General features: G+C 39.6%; 3 protein-coding genes across 3 annotated transcripts in view; 2 read left to right on the forward strand and 1 right to left on the reverse strand.

The window, feature by feature from the left end:
• Positions 1-852: 852 nt before the first annotated feature.
• Positions 853-10,058, forward strand: ppt2b (palmitoyl-protein thioesterase 2b). Its single transcript, XM_005754412.1, is given in 8 exon segments — positions 853-1,298; positions 2,675-2,828; positions 4,907-5,002; positions 5,483-5,590; positions 5,719-5,802; positions 5,932-6,016; positions 6,330-6,384; positions 6,981-10,058. Coding segments are annotated over 8 exon segments (918 nt in total). The 5' UTR covers positions 853-1,106; the 3' UTR covers positions 7,125-10,058.
• Positions 10,059-11,366: 1,308 nt separating this feature from the next.
• On the forward strand, positions 11,367-14,644 carry rps5 (ribosomal protein S5). Its single transcript, XM_005754413.1, has 6 exons — positions 11,367-11,474; positions 12,313-12,416; positions 12,657-12,866; positions 13,389-13,517; positions 14,303-14,401; positions 14,528-14,644. Coding segments are annotated over exons 1-6 (612 nt in total). The 5' UTR covers positions 11,367-11,473; the 3' UTR covers positions 14,597-14,644.
• Positions 14,645-14,774: 130 nt separating this feature from the next.
• The window catches only part of ddah2 (DDAH family member 2, ADMA-independent), an 11,618-nt gene continuing 6,622 nt past the window's right edge, over positions 14,775-19,770 (reverse strand). The window contains exons 5-6 of the mRNA XM_005754414.1: positions 18,431-18,574; positions 14,775-15,975 (exon numbers count right to left, since the gene is read on the reverse strand). Coding sequence (XP_005754471.1) covers positions 15,856-15,975; positions 18,431-18,574 — 264 coding nt within the window. The 3' untranslated portion in view covers positions 14,775-15,855. The remainder of the gene's footprint in view (positions 15,976-18,430; positions 18,575-19,770) is intronic.

The raw sequence follows: 19,770 nt of genomic DNA on the forward strand, positions 1-19,770 counted from the left end.
TTTCCCAGTTTTAGCTTCGTATTAACTACCAAAGTTCTTATTTGGTTCGGGTTTTTGAAACTTTGTAAGTTTCTGTAAAAATAAAACAAAAAAGTTGACAAAATGTATTAAACTTTTTTAGTGAAATGCTTATAAAACATTATTTAAAAAATAAAACTTATTTAAAACTTGTTTTCCCTGTCACTTATTTTTTATAATGTTACAATATTTATAAAGGCAGACGGTGTCTGAGATAGATAGCATGGCCTTCTGTCCACCAATCTAAGGGACAGCACATGAACAACCCTTGAGCACCAGATCTATAGAGGCAGGGGTCAAGCTAAAGACTGATAAGGTGCCCTGGAGACTATCAAACATATAGTTGCAGAAGGTTAGACGCAATTGGACCCGTGTAAGTTGAGAGGCACAACCAGGTGGCTGGGACAGCGTACAGGAACATCTGTCCATATACTGACTAGAATTCCCTGATGGGATACACCACCAAGGTGGTTGAAAAAAACAGGGCTGAGGTCCTGTGGGACCTTGAGTTCTAGACATACAAGCAACTGCTGGCTAACTAACCTGATGGCTGACAAGGAGCAGAAGACCGTATTTGCATTTTATTATAACATTATTGGCAGCAACAAATAAATACACTGTGTTAAAAGCATTAAAATGTTTGAGTTACACAGCCCAGCATTAAATGAATTTGACAAAAATCAGAGAGACACTGTTAAAGCTGCACATTAAAGAGTAAACAAAGCTTGTTATGTTACATACTCGCGTCACGGTGTGTTTATGTTGTATCTGCGCGTGACCCTGTGGGGCAGCGCTCTGCTTCCCGCTGATTGGACGAGCGGAAGCAGGAAATGACGCCAGTAGCGGCCGCTTCACCTGTAATTTAAAACCGGAACAAACGAAAACAAAAAGCAGGGACCAGCTGTGGAGTGTTTCTGCTTTTCCTGGAGTGTTTTGAGCACTCTCACGGAGAACCGCTGGCCGTGAAACAGCATCGTCTAAAGGAGCACAACTGGACCCAGAATAATGGCACATTAGCAAAAACCCAACAGTTTAATGCTTTTATTTTTTTACAACACCTTTTCTCGCCTTTATTACTTTAATTTGTGATGGAGGGTTTCGGTTGTGCCAGCTTGAGGATGAGGAGGAGGAGAAGCAGCAGCGGGGCAGCCGGGCTGCTGTGGCCGCTGCTCGGTGCGTGTCTCTGGGCTTCGGTGGTCGGGTACAAGCCGGTGATCATCGTGCACGGTTTGTTCGACAGCTCAGGGGATTTTATAAACTTACAGCGGTTCATTAACGAGGTGAGTGTCGGGGCTAACGGAGAGGCTGATTCAGGGGATAGTTAAGGTGTATTGTACAGTAAATCCTGCAGGCCTTACAGGTTATATCACCACATGTTTATCAGCAAAACGTGGACCGTGCAATATGCATCTGCTGTTAGCGAGCTTTATGGTAAGGGTAATACATTATTTAGTGATTTAATATGAAGTACTTTCTGCTTTGTTGATGTAGAAATAAAGCAGCAATCATACAATTAACGGGTTCATTATAGAGAAGTTATTGTGCTGTAATATAACACCGATCAGAGTTGTATTATTACTGTATTATAACTATCATTAAGTTACTTTCCAGAGCTGTGTTTGGTTTTCCTGTAATTTTTATTGCATATGTCTGTGGTAAGATTAAATATGTTAAAAACAGTCTCCTCAGGCTGGCTTTGCTCACAGATGGGGAGAAAATGACAAAGACTAAAGCGTTCTGCTTTATTTTAGCGACTTTTTGTAAGTGCATAATATCCTGTCAGTTACTTTACCAAATTGTATTTTTGTTTCTGTTAAATTTCTCATGCTTAGTTTTAATTATTGAGGTTTAGTTAACTGAAATAAACCTGTTCTGGACTGCGAGTGTAGAAGAAAAATAATGTTCTTTATAATAGATACACTGAAGCACCTTGAAGTCTCTCAGTACTCACAATGATAAAGTGATTAATTACTACTAATCTTCTACTACAACCTCCTCACACACACACACACACACACACACACACACACACACACACACACACACACACACACACACACACCTATAGAAACTGTCAAACTCTCACCAGATGATCTGGCTATGTATGCTTGTTTCTGCCTCAGAAAAAAAGTGTTATGTAGTTATCTCAAAATTTCAACTGATTTTCAAATAATTTTCTCAATTTTGAGTTATTTTCTGAGAAGTTTGAAGGTAAGATTTTGAGATAAAAATGATTTTTTTTTTCTGTGTCGGGAACAAGCTTCCATACCTGGCTGATGTGACTTGTGCGTTGATATTTCTGGAGTTTCTGTGGACATGTCAAGAGAGGTTTAAGAGGTTAAAACCAACATTAGGTTCCTCTTTATTTATTTTTTCTGGAAACCACAGAAGAGACCTTTGTGGTTGGCTTAAAATACCAAAAGCGGATCTGAGGCCTTGTTTTTTCTGCTTTAGTTAATTTGCAGTTCAGTGATTCAGAAGCTTAAACATCCTCAAGGATAACTGACAGCACCGGCATCTGAAGTTACTGAGGGCATGTTGCTGATTCTTGTAGCTGTTCAATGCTATAATATGACAAATCGCTTAGACGCTGTGCTTCCTGTGAGTTTTTCCTGTTAAATGATGTGAAACCATCTCCTTCTTCCGTCTCCTGCAGTCTCATCCAGGGACGAACGTGACCGTCATCGACCTGTTTGACAGGGGTGCGAGCCTGGAGCCCATGTGGAAACAGGTGGAGGGATTCAAGGCAGCTATCTACCCAATAATGCAAAACGCAGCAGATGGGGTCCACTTTATCTGCTACTCTCAAGGTGAGCGAGTGCAAATTGCAGTTATGTGTCCATGGTTTCTCTGGCAATCTCGTTGAGGGAGATATCAGAGCGACACTATTAGCTGTGAAGGTTTATTTTCAGGAAGAGTGTTTAATGATCTGTTTGCTTTAGGATTTCTGCTTCAGTCAGCTGCTGGAAATTCCTACCATGCAACGCCATATTGTATTTCAATGTAAATTTTCCCCCCGAGGAACAAGTAATGCAAACAAGATTCTCTTCACTCAGCATGTTTCTGTGAAAAGAGAGCACACCAAAAAGAAAAAAACATGGACTTTGTGTGCTTCTTGATAAAATAGTTTGTCTTTATGAGAAAAGCATTATCTTGATTGTGGAATGTTTACTTGTCACCGTCGCATGAGTGGCTCAGTGGTGTAGTGGTTTACACATTCGATCCTGGGAGGAGACGCGCATTTCTTTGGGATTGTGTAAGGAAAAGTGTCTCAAACATGTGGGCCTACCTGCTGTGGCGAGCCAAAAGTAGCTTCTACACCTCGTTCGAGTATTTCAGAACTTGAGCATCTTTGTGAGAGGAAATGACAAAATGACACAAAGTCTTAGCGCCACACTGACTAATGTACTGCTAGCTCGAGTTTGAATTCCACTCTACAGTACAATGAGATGCATGTCAGGTTAACTGGTGAGTCAAAATAGCCCATAGGTGTGAATATGGGTGTGAATGGTTGTGCAACCTGCCCTGGGCGAGCCCCCTCCATGTCTGAATAGGATAAGCCAATCCACGCTCATTAAAACTAATTGATGCTAGAAATAACACGCATAACCTGGTGGACTAACTGGGAAGACGGGTTCTCCAGACTTCAACCGAAACACATCCACCAAGACAATTGAGCCTAATCAGATGTTCACTGAGAAATCACAGACGATGGAAAAAACTCCTGGCTGGTGACAAATGGAGGATCGGGATAGGAGATCAGATCTTTAAAGAATCTCTGGACACCAGACGGAGTTTCACTGGTAGAAGCTCTGTCTGGTTAACCACAATGTTAAGATTTGTGTCAGAAAAATGTGATTATTGGATTTTATTGGTGAGACGGGTTCTAAATCCAAACTGTGCAATGCGTTGAATATTTCAAATAAACCGGTTGCGAAAACAAAAACTGTGGACAGGAGTAAAACCTGATATCACACAAGATTTCACCCCAAGAACTGAAAAATCAAAAAGCTCAACTTCAAACTTTATTTATTAACTAAATTATTAATATTGATTTATTTTCAATTTTCACATTTCTACAGAGGAAAAGCTGCTCTTCATCAGACCAGTGAAGAATTAATTTATTTCTGCCTGTGTTCAGACAGCAGCACCTTATTATTGCTTTGTGCTACTGCGATGCACCAAATATCCCTGTAAAACCATCTCCTCTTCTTTCTGAAACTGTTTAAATTTTGACTCTAGCACAAATGGTCACAACATTCAAGTTAGCTTAAATAAAGTCCACAAAAGGAGCTTATGTAAACATATTTAAACTAAAATTCTAAATAAAGTACAGAACCTGATGCAAAAAGCTGACTGTAACACAATAGAGTGTCTCTATAAAGTAAAATGGCTCAATAAATTCAACAAAGTGAAATAAAACAGACTAAAAATAACTTACTGGATGCAGTGAAATGCACAATAAACGACAATAAAGGTGTTGTTAGAATTTAAAACGTCACAATGATACAAGGTTAAAACATGTGTTAATACAAGAGAACAGATGTTTCTCTGCTAAACAGATGCGCTGATTTGCAAAGAGATTTTGACTTCCTGATTTGAATTAGCCTGTCAAAAAAAATTGAGGTGGTTTGCTAACTCTCTTCAGGTTTGTTTGACGAATTAATGATCAAAAATGGAGTTTGCAATCAAAATAACTGAATATAAGACCTTTGAGCACTGGGAAATTGACATACGCACAGTCAGCTGACCAATTATCTGTCTGTCACTGCTCTGTGAGGCACTTTTTTATCTAAGTGGGTTATATAACATTCAATGAGAAGGTTGGAAGGTGGACTTGCTCTCTGAAAAGCTACACAAACATGTGTCTTTATTGATGTTCTTACAGGCGGTCTGGTTTGCAGAGGGATCCTCTCCACTCTGTCTGACCACAACGTCCACTCCTTCATCTCCCTGTCCTCACCTCAAGCCGGGCAGTACGGAGGTGGGTCCAACATGGAGAGCTTAGTTCAGCAGCGTGTTTTAAATGCAGTCAGTATTTCTCTGTTGAGAATCTACTAAAACCCTGTTAGTGAACCAGTGTCAATATCTGACAGCTGTAAAATGAAAACTCTCATGATCTCACGATGAGAAGCTGCCTGATAATTATCAGCAAAATCGTAAATTAGGGAGTAAAAACCCAACAACGAGTCAGTAAGACTGATGTTGTTGGACCTGTTTTTATTAGTTATTGTTTTTTTAAGAGAATTTTAGCTCAAAGCCTTACTGCTTCATATCACTCTTGCTGCTCTGGTGACAAGCCAGAGCTCGCAGCTATTTCCAGCATCAGTCAGCAGACTGACACAGTTAGCAGAAAGCTGTGAAGCAATGTGAAGAGAAAGACTGCAGAAATACTTTATCGTGCTGTGGACTGATTTATTCTCTGACTTGGTCATCATTCTCACTCCTCTTTCTTTCCCCTCAGACACAGACTATTTAAAGTACATCTTCCCTCAGTTTGTGAAGTCAAACCTCTACCACTTCTGTTACACCGCATGAGGTCAGATGATATCCATCTGCAACTATTGGAACGGTGAGACTCCAGGATGACTTTTTTCTCACAGATTTTGAAGTCGTCAAATTTCTTTTTTTTCCTGCCTTTTCGGACTTTAAAATCATAAACGAGCAGTTTGATATCGTGTTTGCTTTTCACCTGTGCAGACCCCCACCACAGAGACCTCTATGTCAACAGCAGTGATTATCTGGCTTTGCTCAACAGTGAGAGACCCAACCCAAATTCAACAGGTCAGAAAAAGAACAATCAACAACAACCCTTATCAAAAATGACTCAGTGTAACGAGTAATTACTTATATCAAAATGACTCAGATAAAGTGCACAGTAGCCATGAGGTGTGTTTTATTTGCCATCTGCAGAATGGAAGAAGAACTTCCTCAAAATCAAAAAGCTGGTACTGATTGGAGGACCGGACGATGGAGTCATCACGCCCTGGCAGTCGAGGTGACAGCATCCTCTGATTTTATTTCCCTGAAATCTCACACACATGGATATCTTTAAAAGATTTTTGGACTTTGTGAAAGTTGCAACTAATGAATTTAGATCGAAATTTTACAAAAATAATATATTTAAACTCATTGTGGTGCTAAAATAATTAAAATAAGACTTTAGATCAAACAAGGCTGCATCATATTTTCTGCTTTAAAGGGATTTCAGTTTATTCTTTGTGGTCACAGCTGTCATCTTGCTTCGTGTAACTGTGGATGATCTGATGACTCTCATGTGATGCTAACACACTGCTTTCATGTCTTTACAGCCAGTTTGGATTTTATGACGACAACGAGACGGTTGTTGAAATGCAGCACCAAGATGTGAGTGAAAGTCAGAATACATTTTTTCATTTATTTCTATCTGTTTTTAGGTCATTTAATTCATTTCAAAATAAGTTGTATAACACTAATTCACAATAACAGTCCTCTAAGGGCGCCCAACAATCAGACAATAAGCGAGCACTTGGCAACAGTGGGAAGGAAAAACTCCCTTTTAAGAGGAAGAAACTTTTGGTAAAATCAGGCTTAGGAACCGTGACCAGCTGGGATGAGGGGAAGAAGACAGGAGAAAGACATACTGTGGCAGAGATCTAATGATCAATAAATATATAAAATATAAAAAGGAGAAACCATGATTCTTACCAGAATAAATCATGAGAAACTAAAATGTTTTTCAGTTTAACACAAAAACAAAACAAAACAAAAAAAGATCTTTGTTCTGATCTCTTTGACACGTTAATGGGTTTGTCATAAAGCAGAGCCATCTTTTATCTATGTCTCATTTATGGAGGTGCCCCTCCCAGAGCAAGGCATGTGCTTTGTTTCTAAAGAATGGAAAAATACATGCACAACCCCACCAAAAATCTGAGGCGGTAGATTTATTAATGACTCCCTTGTGCTGTGTTTTCTTTTTCCAGCTGTACTTGAGAGATGTTTTCGGGCTGAAGACGCTGGCGGCTCGCGGAGATCTGATCCTCTGCTCTGTTCCCGGCGTTCAGCACGTCTGGTGGCACTCCAACAAGACCGTGTTCCACACATGCATGGAGAAGTGGCTGGTGTAGCACAAAACCTCTTCACAGCACACACATGCAGACGGACACACAGAAAAACACACAAAAACGGTCGACCTCTACAGCCTCGGTTATAGTGTCTTCTGTAGGACATGAGCTGATATTTTGGGGGGATTACAGCTGTGAAAGATCATTTGGTGATGTCAGGATTTATTTTAAACCGTCTTTCATTTTCATCTTATTTAACATTTAAGGAGAAAGTTTAACATTAGGGGAAAAATTTTGTTACCTCTCTCTCTTTTATGTGTACAATACATGTTAGGCTATACCAGAAGCAGGTTAGCTTAGCTTTGCACAAATAATGGAAATAAAGGGAAACATCTAGCCTGCTTGTGTGTGACAAGGACAAAACCAGCACTTTTAACTTCACTCACTAACTTGTTTATTTTATTTGTCTGAATAAAGTAAGCGTAAAATGACATTGGCAACTATTAGTGGCGACTACTAGTGGGCTAAGAAGGTACTGCAGGAAGGCTACAGTCATGATTGACAGATTGATAGATGGATACTTTGTTGATTTGTATTCAAATTTTGTTTTATAATAGCATAATAAAGAGTACAAAATAGTTCAGTCTGCAATAATTAAACAACATAGCTAAAGTAAAAGTGGTAAAAGTATCACAGGTGCCTACTGAGGACCTTATGCTGTGAGATTTCACACATAGACAGTGATTTAAAAAAAACAAAAAACAGAATACAAAATAAAAATGAGGTTAAGGAGAGTAGAAAGTATCACACTGCAGATTGCTTTAATAAATAATATGTACTCTATAAATGTAAGAAACATTTGGAGGAATGGTTAATCTGCAGATATTTCCTGGAGTCCAGCTACCAACATAATGTTGTCAGCATTTTAAAACCCCAAAAATATCACCATCACAATTAGATTTTTGGGTGCATTAACAAAAAAACATTTAACATGTTATTCAGTGGGCTTAAGAGTGCTGGTAGGCAGATTTAATGCAATTCATTAATTCATTTTTAATGATAACACAGATCCAGGCTAGTGGCTTTCAGCTGCTATGTTGAGCTAACGCTCTCCATTTATTCCCACTGATGTCACCTTTGCGAACAACGTGAGTCCGGCCCTCACCGTCATACGTAGATGGTATGAAAGATGTACGTTTCTAAGGTTGTTATAACTAAAACTAAACTAAAAATTAAAACTACATATTAATAAAATAAAATGAACTAAAACAAATTAAAAAAATAGAGGACATGATGATGGACGGACATGTTTACGGAGACTGTGGATGTCTACATAGATTGAAACTAATAAAAACTAAAACTAACATTTTTAAACAATAAAACCTTCAGAACTGAATTAATTTATCCAACCCTGGAGATACGTACATGTTTTATACTGTCTGCGGTGTAGTTTCGGCTTGTCATGCACGTCTTGTTCTTGTTTGGGTGGGTTGTATCAGTACAGGGATCAGGGATTTCCATACAAATTTTCAAACTGCTTGAAAGGATAAGATTTTCTGGAGAAACCTTTAACATAATCTAACCTGTAGCATTATCTAGACCAAGGCTTGATTCATAAAGGGGAAAAAAAGCACATTTCCCAAAATGTTACACTTCTTTGTTCACGTATTTATTTTAAAAAACCCACATTGTTGCTTTTGGAGAAATCCAGCACATCGCTGCCTGTTTGCTGATGGCTGTCAGAAGGGGTTTTAGCTGCTTTTCTGACTTTAAAGGAGCACTCCAACAATTTTTCATTGTACCATTACAAGGGACAAGAGTGCTAGCAGTCATCGTAGCAGAGGATTAAGGATATGTTGAATTTTATTTACAAGTGTGAGTCCAGTTTGTTGTTACGTTCTTCCTGCCTGTTTCATGGCAAACCTCCAGTTTTAATGTGGGCTTTGAGGTAAGTGAGCTGTAGTTGTCCAGCTGAGCTCACCAGTGTTGCTGTATCAGCAAAGTTGGCGGCATGCCCCTTTTTATTTGAATAAAAATATTAATTTATCACTTTAAAAGCATGCAGTGTATCAGACAGTGTGCGTCTGCTCCATCAAACATACCTCAAAGCCGCCACACAAACACGACAGTGCCTGAGCGACGTTAAGTCGTCTACATGTTGAGACTTACTGCCCCGCTCGTCTCGCGTTGAGTCATTTATATGTTTTTCATTCCCCCATCTTTAACCCCGGTGTCTAATTCAGAGTGAGCCTCCGATCTTATCATCAGTTTATTGTAACTATCATGCAGTGCTTTGGAGCTTTACTCCATCGCTTTTGTAGATGAAGCCTTAATTTTTTCCCCCCTACATGCCTCAGTATTTCATGCCCATTACCAAAGTGCTACAACACACTGCCTTTAGTGACGGTGCTAAAAACAATGATAGGGAGGGGTGGCATTGGGCATAATAAGACTAGAGAGTGGCAGTGATATGTTAGTGTTTACTGGTCCACCGAACCTCCCATCACATTCAGATATCTCAGGCCTTTTAGCAACCTTCATGTTCCTTCTTTTCTGTTGGTTAAGGGATTCATTTGTAATACTTTTAATTTATACTTGTCGTTCTTATATTTCTCAAAAGGACAAAAAGCGGAGCGTGTATTTGAAAGATAAAACAGAAAAGAAACTTAATGGTTAAGGATGAATTGCACATTGTAAAGAGAAGGGATGTTGTTGAGATAGGGATGGTTTTATCTGTGTTCAAGCTACTATGTTAATGTTATTGCATCTGTTGTTCATGTATGCTCGTGCAAAGCCAGAGCTGACCTGACCGCATCAGATGTGGATAGAAGGGATGTCCCACTCTGTTTAGTTTTCTTATTAAACAAATAATAAATGTGGATATGGACACTTTTTTAAATCCTAAAACATAAAGTACTATTTTAACAGTTTCTACCGTGTTTGTGTTATAAATGAACAGGTGTCAAATGCTGTCAGGTCTTCAATAAAAGACGGTTTTGAGCATTGTTTGTGTTTGTGCTTTGTCCTGTCAGTTAACAACACACATAAATAAAGCCAAAACTGGTCTTGTGAACCAGATGATTTTTTTTCTGTACATTTTGCTTCCAAGGACCCAGACTTTATTGTGATTTTTTTAAAGGCTCTTGAACAATAGTTCTCCAGGCTTTCTGAAGGACTTGCAGAGTTTTTCTTTGGACATCGGCTGCTTTTTGACTCATTTGCAATCCAGTCCTTGTACCTGATCATTTCCAGATGAATGTTTTTGTTTGTTTTTTGTTAAGCTGCTTAATCCTGACCTGTGAGTTATTCAAGCACAAAAATGCACAAAATTTACTGGATGAACCACTGTTATTCTCGCACATTACAGATGAGTCAGTAAAAAAAAACCAATTTAAATTTCTTTTGGGTTCATCTGTATGGAGGAGGTCAGGAGAGAGGTACTGCAATGAGTGTTTAAAGCAAAGTGTAAAGCCAGTGGAGGCTCTGTCATGGTCTCGGGCTGCTTTTCAGACAGTGGTATTGGGAATCTTGTCAAAATTGATTGAATATGAATACAATCAATTTGACATGTTATGGTCAAATTTTGATTGTCCATCTGATTGTCAAGAGCTTCATTTTTCAGCATGTCAATGATCCCCAAAAAAACTGCCAGTGCATTAAAAGCATACTTGTTAAAAAACAACAACAAAAAACAACAACACACACAGTGGAACATTATCAGTCATGGACTGGCCTCCCCAGAGTTTGGACCTCAACATTGAAACATTGTGGGATTCTCCTGACAGAAAACAAAGGCGTTGCTGCCTTTGTTTTCCAAAGAAGAGCCTTCAAGAAACCTGGAGAAATATTCCTGAAGACTACTTAAAGAAATGACAAGAAAGCTTGTCTAAAAGGGCTTCAGGCTGAGATGAAGAATAAAGGTGGTCATACCAAATACGGACTTTTCCAGTTTGTTAAGACTACAAAATGTATTTTTGCCTTACGTACACTCACTCACTCACGCACACACACACACACACACACACACACACACACACACATATATATATAATTTGCCATTTTTACTGAGCAAAATACAAAATATAAATGTAGTGATCACTAGCTGAAGAATATTCTAGAGTACACGACTGAATCAATCAAAATTAATTTAAAACATATTTTTAAACAGAAAAATAACTAAAACTAAATAATATTAAATATGATGTAATATAACTGCTTGTTTTTACAACAATTGTGAAAGTTAAAAGGCCAGCAGCAGCTTTATTAATGTATAATGACATAAAAAAAGACTACGTTTCCCATAAGCTTTTGTACGCCGGAAGCAGCCAAACGCCGGACCGGATATCTGTACACGGCGCCCCGAAAAGGCCCTTTTCCGTCTCAGAGAAGTGTGGTACAGAACGGCAGACACAAGTGAGTGAAAAATTTACTTTTTACTTGCTTCATAAATCGTGAAAAAGGGACGGACGCGTATCCAAAATCACTGTGGATTTCCATTGTCCTGGAAATTCGTACAGAAAACTTCAGTTTAGTCGAAATGGCGTTTTTATTCCCTCCGAATGTTTCCGTACCAGCACAACAGCGCTGAGCGTTAGCATGCGACTAGCTCTGTAGCACATGTGGATTCTGCACGTTGAGTAGCGGCTCCGATAGATGTCAAATTCAGAACACTAATTCACAAAAAATGTCTATATTAAACTTAATTTCTTCCCTACTAATTAACTGATGCTGAATTTAAACGCGCACCTACGCCCGTTTATAGACGTTTGTAAGCTTAGAATCCGCTGTGGCGCAAGTTTGCTAGTGTTAGCGTGATGCAGGCTTCATCTCCGGCCTCGCTGTACTTGTGACTGTCATTGCTTCGCTAAATCTGACCAAACAGTCACTCAATCTCCTATTAATATGAATAAATGTGCTTCCTATTAAAGTGTCAAATCGTGGGGTTTTCTGCTTTTTGCTGGAAAGCTAACGTCACTTTGTTTGAACGTAACATTGAGTAGCAGCTCAGTCAAGCTACAGTAGTTTTCAGGTCATTCATTATACACAGATTCATTAAATAAAGTTCCATTTATAAGACTTATGTCACATAGAAATGTAATAGAGAGGCCACAGATTTGCAGTAAGGTCCACCTTCACAAACCCAAACTCTTACGTGTAAATGTTGGGGGGAAAAAAGACATATTTGTCATTTATAGTCCTGAAATTATAATTTTTAAAACAATGTGCCAGTAATGTTGTGGTGTTTCCTCAGTGACCGATTGGGAGACTGCCCCCGCTGTGGCTGAGACCCCAGAGATCAAGCTCTTCGGCAAGTGGAGCACCGATGATGTCCAGATCAACGACATCTCCCTGCAGGTGAGCGGCAGTGTGAAAGATTCACTGTTGTGCTGTTAAACGAGGCTAGAGTCACGCCTGGACATTTTCTGTTGTCTTGGTGTGCTAGAGTGCTCGTAGATTAAAAGTCTTTGCTTATTCATTGGCTGTAGTCTAATGTGGCCCAGTCAATCACCGGCTCAGACACAATATCTGCCTTTAACAATGCTGTTTTTCAACTTAAAACAAAATAATGCTTAAAGATGTCATTCTTCGCTGCAGGATTATATTGCTGTGAAAGAGAAGTACGCCAAATACCTGCCACACTCTGGAGGACGTTATGCCGCCAAGCGTTTCCGCAAGGCTCAGTGCCCCATCGTGGAGCGTCTGACCAACTCCATGATGATGCACGGCCGCAACAACGGCAAGAAGCTGATGACCGTTCGCATCGTCAAGCACGCCTTCGAGATCATCCACCTGCTGACTGGAGAGGTACTTTCATAGCACTGCTATAGTGTGTGTCACTATTAAAGAGATTATAATTAGAACTACAGAAAATAAATGGTTCCTTATGCTATTAAAAACACTATTGAAAATTACAGAGAACAGGATCTTACTGTGGCATGAGCAGTTTTCAATAATAACTAAAATATAAATAACTTAATTTAGACACGGCGTGCTGAGAAAATGTTTAAAATTTGAATTCTATCTGGGTTTTAAGACAGTATTTCAGCATTGAAAACATTTTTTAGACAGTTGCTGGATTGTCTATTATTTTTAGTGAGTTTTGCAGTGGTTGTTGCCAAGCAGACAAGGGTCCAGAGTTAATCTGCATATTTAAGGGTAAATGTGATATTGGCTTTAAACTTTGAGTAAGAAAATTGGGAGCAAACACAAGGATTAACAGCAGATTGTGTCAGCTTTCAGATGGTGTCCAGACTAATGGATCTCTGTCACTACATGTTATGGATTGATTTAAAAAAAAAAAAATCTTCTTAACCTCTTTGTTCCCAGAACCCCCTGCAGGTCCTGGTCAATGCCATTATCAACAGTGGACCCCGTGAGGACTCCACCCGTATTGGTCGTGCTGGTACCGTCAGGAGGCAGGCTGTTGACGTGTCACCCCTCCGCAGAGTCAACCAGGTAACAAACGCACAATTCTTTTTCTACCTCCACGTAATTGTTGATGTCTAATCATGTGACTAGATGACTTTAATGCATCTTTTAGGACATGTAAAGTTTGATGCATGTTCAGTTTTTTTTCCTGGTTTGCACATGACCTTTATTACTGTCAGGTCTGCATACAAGAGTGGTTCTCAAGCGGAAAGATCAAAACAGAAAATATGAAGCGAAGCTAAACTGAGAAGTTCAGTTTGGCTTCACTTAGCTGAACATTTTAACCCCTCCTATTAGTGATCGTTAGAAATTGCAAGGTTCAGTCTTTTCTCACCTTGTTGGGCATATAGAATACAGTAAAGGCAGTTAGTCTCTTAGATTGTGGCAGTCTTATTTTTAACAATTTCATTAATAGCCTCTCCAGTGTAAGTAAATAAATACTTGATTATCATCAGTGCCAGTGTCCTTCTGTCAAAAAGGACAGAAGTACCAAAAAAATGCTTCCATGCTGTAAAACTTCTTTGTCCAACACCATCTTCTACAGTTTTAGCATGGAAATAAATTAGAAAAGGTTCACTGTTTTTTCATGTATTTGATGTGTTAAACGAGGCTAGAGTCACGCCTGGACATTTTCTGTTGTCTTGGTGTGCTAGAGTGCTCGTAGATTAAAAGTCTTTGCTTATTCATTGGCTGTAGTCTGTCGTGGCCCAGCCAATCACCAACTCAGATACATTTCACTGCTGGCCTGTGGTCATGTCTCTGGAGTTTAACCCGTTTCACCTCACTAACGTGTGCTCCGTCTCGTCTTGCAGGCCATCTGGCTGCTGTGCACGGGAGCAAGAGAAGCTGCTTTCAGGAACATCAAGACCATCGCTGAGTGCCTGGCTGATGAGCTGATCAATGCAGCTAAGGTAACAGACTTAGTGGACTCTGATTACATCCTACCAATTATGTTGGAACCTTTTTAGTGATCAGAGCTGACACATATGAGAAACTGTTCTGAGGCATGTTAAACTTAAGTTTCTCTCTCTTTGCAGGGTTCATCTAACTCTTATGCCATCAAGAAGAAGGACGAGTTGGAGAGAGTTGCCAAGTCCAACCGTTAAACATGTTCACTTTCTAACAAAACAAATAAATCAAGAAATTTCTGTTGAGTTTAAGTGTTTTATTGGACATCACATACACAAGCCTTTGATTCTGTGATGGAAAGCTGGAGTTCTGAGTTAAACTACAAGGTAAAATTATCTTATTGGTTAGTGCTGTGACAACTTTTCCCTTAATCAAGCTGTAATATTTTAATTTTGGATGGGTGGCACTGCTGATAGCTACTGTTTTACTGGCTCAAAAGTACTGTTCAATTATAGTGGCACAGTTGGTCAGCACTGTAGCCTCCCCAAAAGGTGCCAGATTTGATACCATTGATTAGCTGGTGTCTTTCAATGCATGTGTTTGTTTTCTGCAAGTCTCCCATGATTGGTCCTAGGTGTGAATGTGGGGTTGCACGTCTGTACTCTCCCTGCGATAGACTGGTGATCAATCCAAGGTTTCGCTAACAGCTGGGATAGGCTGCTGCCCCACTGAGACTCTGAATTGGACAAGTAGAAAATAAATGAAAAGACTAGATTTACATTTATTTTAGCCTGATGTACCTAAAGAACTGGCAGTTGAATTACACAGGAATAAGAGTACCACTAAAAGTTAGAAGCTGGATTTTAATATTTCTACACTTGGGACAAATTCATACACTGCAAAGCTAAATCAAATCTGAATCATCACCTAGCAGCTACAGATGGTCTGCAATTTAAAAACAGTTAATACCCAAGTACTGAAATGTGGATATGAAAGCTGTACACTGTAGTAAATGTGGGCACCAAGTCTTAGGTTAGCCAAGAAAACATTTAAAGGGGACTATCACAAGCAGTAATGTTAAGAGACATCAGATTTCTGGAAAGCAGACGTAATGCCCCTTTACTGGATCTAGATTACATCAATTTGGTGAGAAAAGTAAAAAAAAAAATGTTGGGCTGATTGTTGCCTTTGGCTTTTCCTTCACACTTTGGTCTAAAAAGGTATTGAACATCTGCATATATACAGAATGAAACTTGCAGTGAAGACTTTCCTGTGGGGGGGTTACTGTTTTACTTTGGTGGACTGTGAAAGAGTTGGAACAGTGCAAAACTACAGCTTCATCTAGTGGTTTCATGAGTAGATTTAAGGACATTGTGCAGCGCTGTTCGTTCAGCAGAGGGGGTAGTGGTGCAGTAAATTAGGTGGCTGGTTCTGTCTCAAAATACTGCACATTAGTATCACTACCCCCACCACTGCGAACACCTGCAGATAAATGCTGAGTGGCGTGGGCGTGTTTTCAGAAATATGTATGCTTTCTGTTGACAAGGAGGCAGAGTGAGGACAGAGATGCTCCCAGCTTGGAGGCCTCGCTGCAGGCTGTCGGCAGGAGGGTGTAGTCCTGCAGCTTCTGGAAGGCCTGCAGAGAGAGAGGAAACAGTTCAGTCATTCAGACCTGAGCTAGTTGTTACAGACTACACTGCAGGGAAAACTGAAAGGAAAGGAGGAAGGAAAATTTGCTTCACTGGCTGGAAGTTAGAACACCAGATCTGACTCATGAGTGTCAGCGATTAAGAGTCTTAGATCTACATGACAGTTTTGATGTTTCCCTTTTCTTTAGAGACCAAAACTCTAAAAAAAAGTAATTAAAAAGCAACTTCAATTTTGTTACATTTCTAATGGTAATGTTGATTTATCAAACTCATCTAATGATTTATTGCCACGCTAGCGTTATTTTCCATTTCCCCCCTGATGAGTTTCCACGTTGTCTGGATAACATTCACATTTCTTGATGTGATTTGTACAGTGTACAATTCCAGCAGCATGTGACCTGATGCTGCTTACAAATTTACCTGTTACACTTGATGCAAGTGGAACTTTTTTGTAGGCCTGTGCAGAACCAGCACATGCACCTCTCCTGGTCAAGCTGATGGCAGCAGTGACAGCTGATGAACTGACCCCTCAGCCAAGCTGCATGCTCATCTTCAGCTGTGAAAGCAGCCAGGTGCATATACACACTAACAAGTGACATAATTTCAGGACAATATGACTTGGCCCGGTTGCACAGTGATTCCAATAAAACACCAGCCATCACAAAAATGCACAGATGTGCATCTCAGATTAAATTGAAGGTTGTGGGAGTGTTCTTTAAGAATGAAGCTGTTTTTTAATCTGGTGTACAAAGATAATAATCTACAAAGATTGTCGATCCTATTATAAGATGGTTGTATGGGTGGGTTGGTGCACAATATTGGACATTGTGAAATTTTTTAAATGCAAAATACTGACTTGAAGGGAAATCATGCAAAAAACAAGTTATCAGTCTTTAAAGGAATTTGTTGCTTTTTCTTTGTGAAGTTTATCTCATTGTGAAAAATCAAAGTTTCCAAATGTTCAAATTAACTCCTCTAATTGTAAATTCGGTTTTAAATCTCGCCTGATATAATTTTTAGCAGTGGCGCACACACAGTTTCACAAAATACAATCATTATTTTACTTCTGATTTATTTAATTTGCCTCAATCCTGAAACAAACTACAGAAGTATCTGAAAATGCTGATTTATTCTCACTATGCTGGACTCAGCTTCTGTCCTGCCACCTACTTACATATTTAACGGGTCAGAGACGGCACCGTGAGCGGGATATCGACTTCACTAGTCTCAAAAACATTTCAGCTCTTGGAACCACAAGCACAACTGTGACCTTCAACTGCAATGTAACGAGTAAAGAAATGTGAAAAAAAGAAATCTGTTCACATCCCAGATCTTCTTTAGAGAACCTTTTTTGTCTAATGATCAGTTTAGAGCGAGTCAGTCACATTTAGGTCTGATTTAGGATTAACAGAGGCACTTGACTTCCAGGTGGTGAAGCAGCACAAGACACAGAGGTAACATCTGAATCACAGATGCATTAGGCCTTAAAAGGGATAATCACTAATAACAGACAGATTTATAAATCATAAAAGCACTTAGGTTTAACACACAGGACCAATCACACAAAGGACCGGATGCACAGGGTTTATTACAAAAAACAAAACAAACAAAACACGAGCTGGGCAAAAATTTGGGGCAGATATCAAATTTCTTATAGGAGCCTGATGGTTGATTTTGATGTGTGATACAATGCATCTGTAGATCTTCTATTATATTGTTGATGCAGTGTGGCTTTGATGTTAATGCTGTTGCATTTCTTTTTATATTTAGATAAAACTAATAAAAAGCTTTGATCACACCAAGGAAGAAGCCATGTATTTCTGTGGTGCAGCGCAAACACATGTGAATCTGCAGTTATAGTTATAAATATTTGATCTTGGGCGGTAAGTTTACTTCACTCCGTCTTGAAAGAAGCTGAGATTCTCCCACAGACTTATCAGAAACACACAAGCTAACGACTGCTGTTTAAAGGGAACTGGAGCTGATGACCTAGCTTCTTTTATGTGGAGACGGTGGAAAAAAGGAGGGCTAACATCTGAAAACCTGAGTCCAGCTATCATTTGTACTCCTCCCGATGGAAGCTGTTAGCAAATATTTGTGGGTTTATGCAAGCACTCACGCGACCGAGTAAAGCCCCGTGAGACCTTAAAGCTCACACTGACAGTATTTAAAGCTGTTGGATGAGCATGCATGCTTATGATTACTGAACATATGATTCAGTGTTTATGTAGCCTAATTAATACAACAAGGAGATAAGAGCCAGAAAAACTGCCAGAGAAGAAGAAAAAAAAAATCTGTCAAACTATAACATAATGAAAATAGCAAATTACAGGAAAACTTATTTACTGCTATTAGCACATACATGAACATGACATTATACTGCAATAATGTGCAGTTTATTAAAAAAAAAAAGAAAAGGAAAAAACCCTCTGTGGTACTCACAGAAACGCTGTCAGGGCATTCGTCTGCTGGTCGGTGCAGCAGGAAGTCCCGTTTGGACAGACCTTTGATGTAAATGCAGTTTGCTGCCAACTCCTCTGGGACGGTGAGCACATCGTAGTGGTGATCAGTCAGCTGTTCCATCATCTGCAGACAAACACGCACATCCAGCATTACACACAGTCGCCGAGCTCCAAGCCAGCACTAATGACATAAACAGATGTGTGCAGTTCAAGTGAGGATGGAGAGATTATATATTTATGACTCATAATGAAAAACAGTATTGACCATAGAGAGATGTTGGGCCCTGCCTAGCACAATGCTTTAAAATCCTTGTCTTAAAAAAGGTTCATTTTAAATGTTGTCATTTCTCTCTTTACATTTCAATAAACTAACTGAAAACCAGCACAAAGGCTTGATCATCATGATGCTTAATACAAAGTCCCCAAAAAAATTAACTAAAGAACCCTTTTCATCAAATCATGTAATCTTCTGGGATATTAATCTGGTCAAAGTAGATGAAGAGTTTGTTAATCAGTTCCAGCTGCTGTTGTTAATGAAATTAACATAAGGGGCACTAGTCAGGCAACAATGAGACAACCCCCCTAAACATGAAGGATGGTCACTCATTTCTTTTCCACTAGTTCTCATCTGGCTAAAGTCAGTGTCACCGAGTTCATGAGGGTGGCATGAAGGACCAGCATGCTCTACTTGGGCCCTGCCTGGCACTCTGGAGAATGGGCAGGTTCACCCCGAGTACATGTGACAGACATCAAAGGGTCTGGAGAAGATGTGGAGAGCATTCTGCGGCCTGTAACATCATTCAGCATGACTGCTTTCATAGTTGGCCAGGGACTAACAAAAAGGGAGGGATGCACAGACCGGCTGGCAATGGCACTGACTGCCATCAGGTACCAGGATGAAACCCTTGGAAACACTGTAGGACTACGCTGGTGCAATGGGTCCTGGGTTCCTCCTGGTGCACGATAACGCCCAGCCTCATGTAGCGAGAGTGTGCAGAAAGTTCTTGGAGGAGGAAGGAATTGATATCATGCTTGCACTGAGCCTAATCCAACAGGACACCTCTAGGACATTATGTTTGGGTCTGATGCTGCCAGGTTGCACCTCAGACTTCACCAGGAGCTCAGTGATGCCCTAGGAGGAGATCCTCCAGGACACCATCCATTGTTTCATTAGAAAGCTTACCCGACCTTTTCTGGCCATACTAACTACTGAGTACCATTTTGAGTTGGTATGAAATTATTTCAAAATAGACTAGCTAGCTGCATAATTTTTTCACTTTGACTTTATTTTTTTTTTTTTTTTTTATAATTCAAGTATTT

The sequence above is a fragment of the Pundamilia nyererei genome, unplaced genomic scaffold, assembly GCF_000239375.1.
Source record: "Pundamilia nyererei isolate P.nyererei 1_Seehausen unplaced genomic scaffold, PunNye1.0 scaffold00561, whole genome shotgun sequence".
NCBI classification, from domain to species: Eukaryota; Metazoa; Chordata; class Actinopteri; order Cichliformes; family Cichlidae; genus Pundamilia; species Pundamilia nyererei.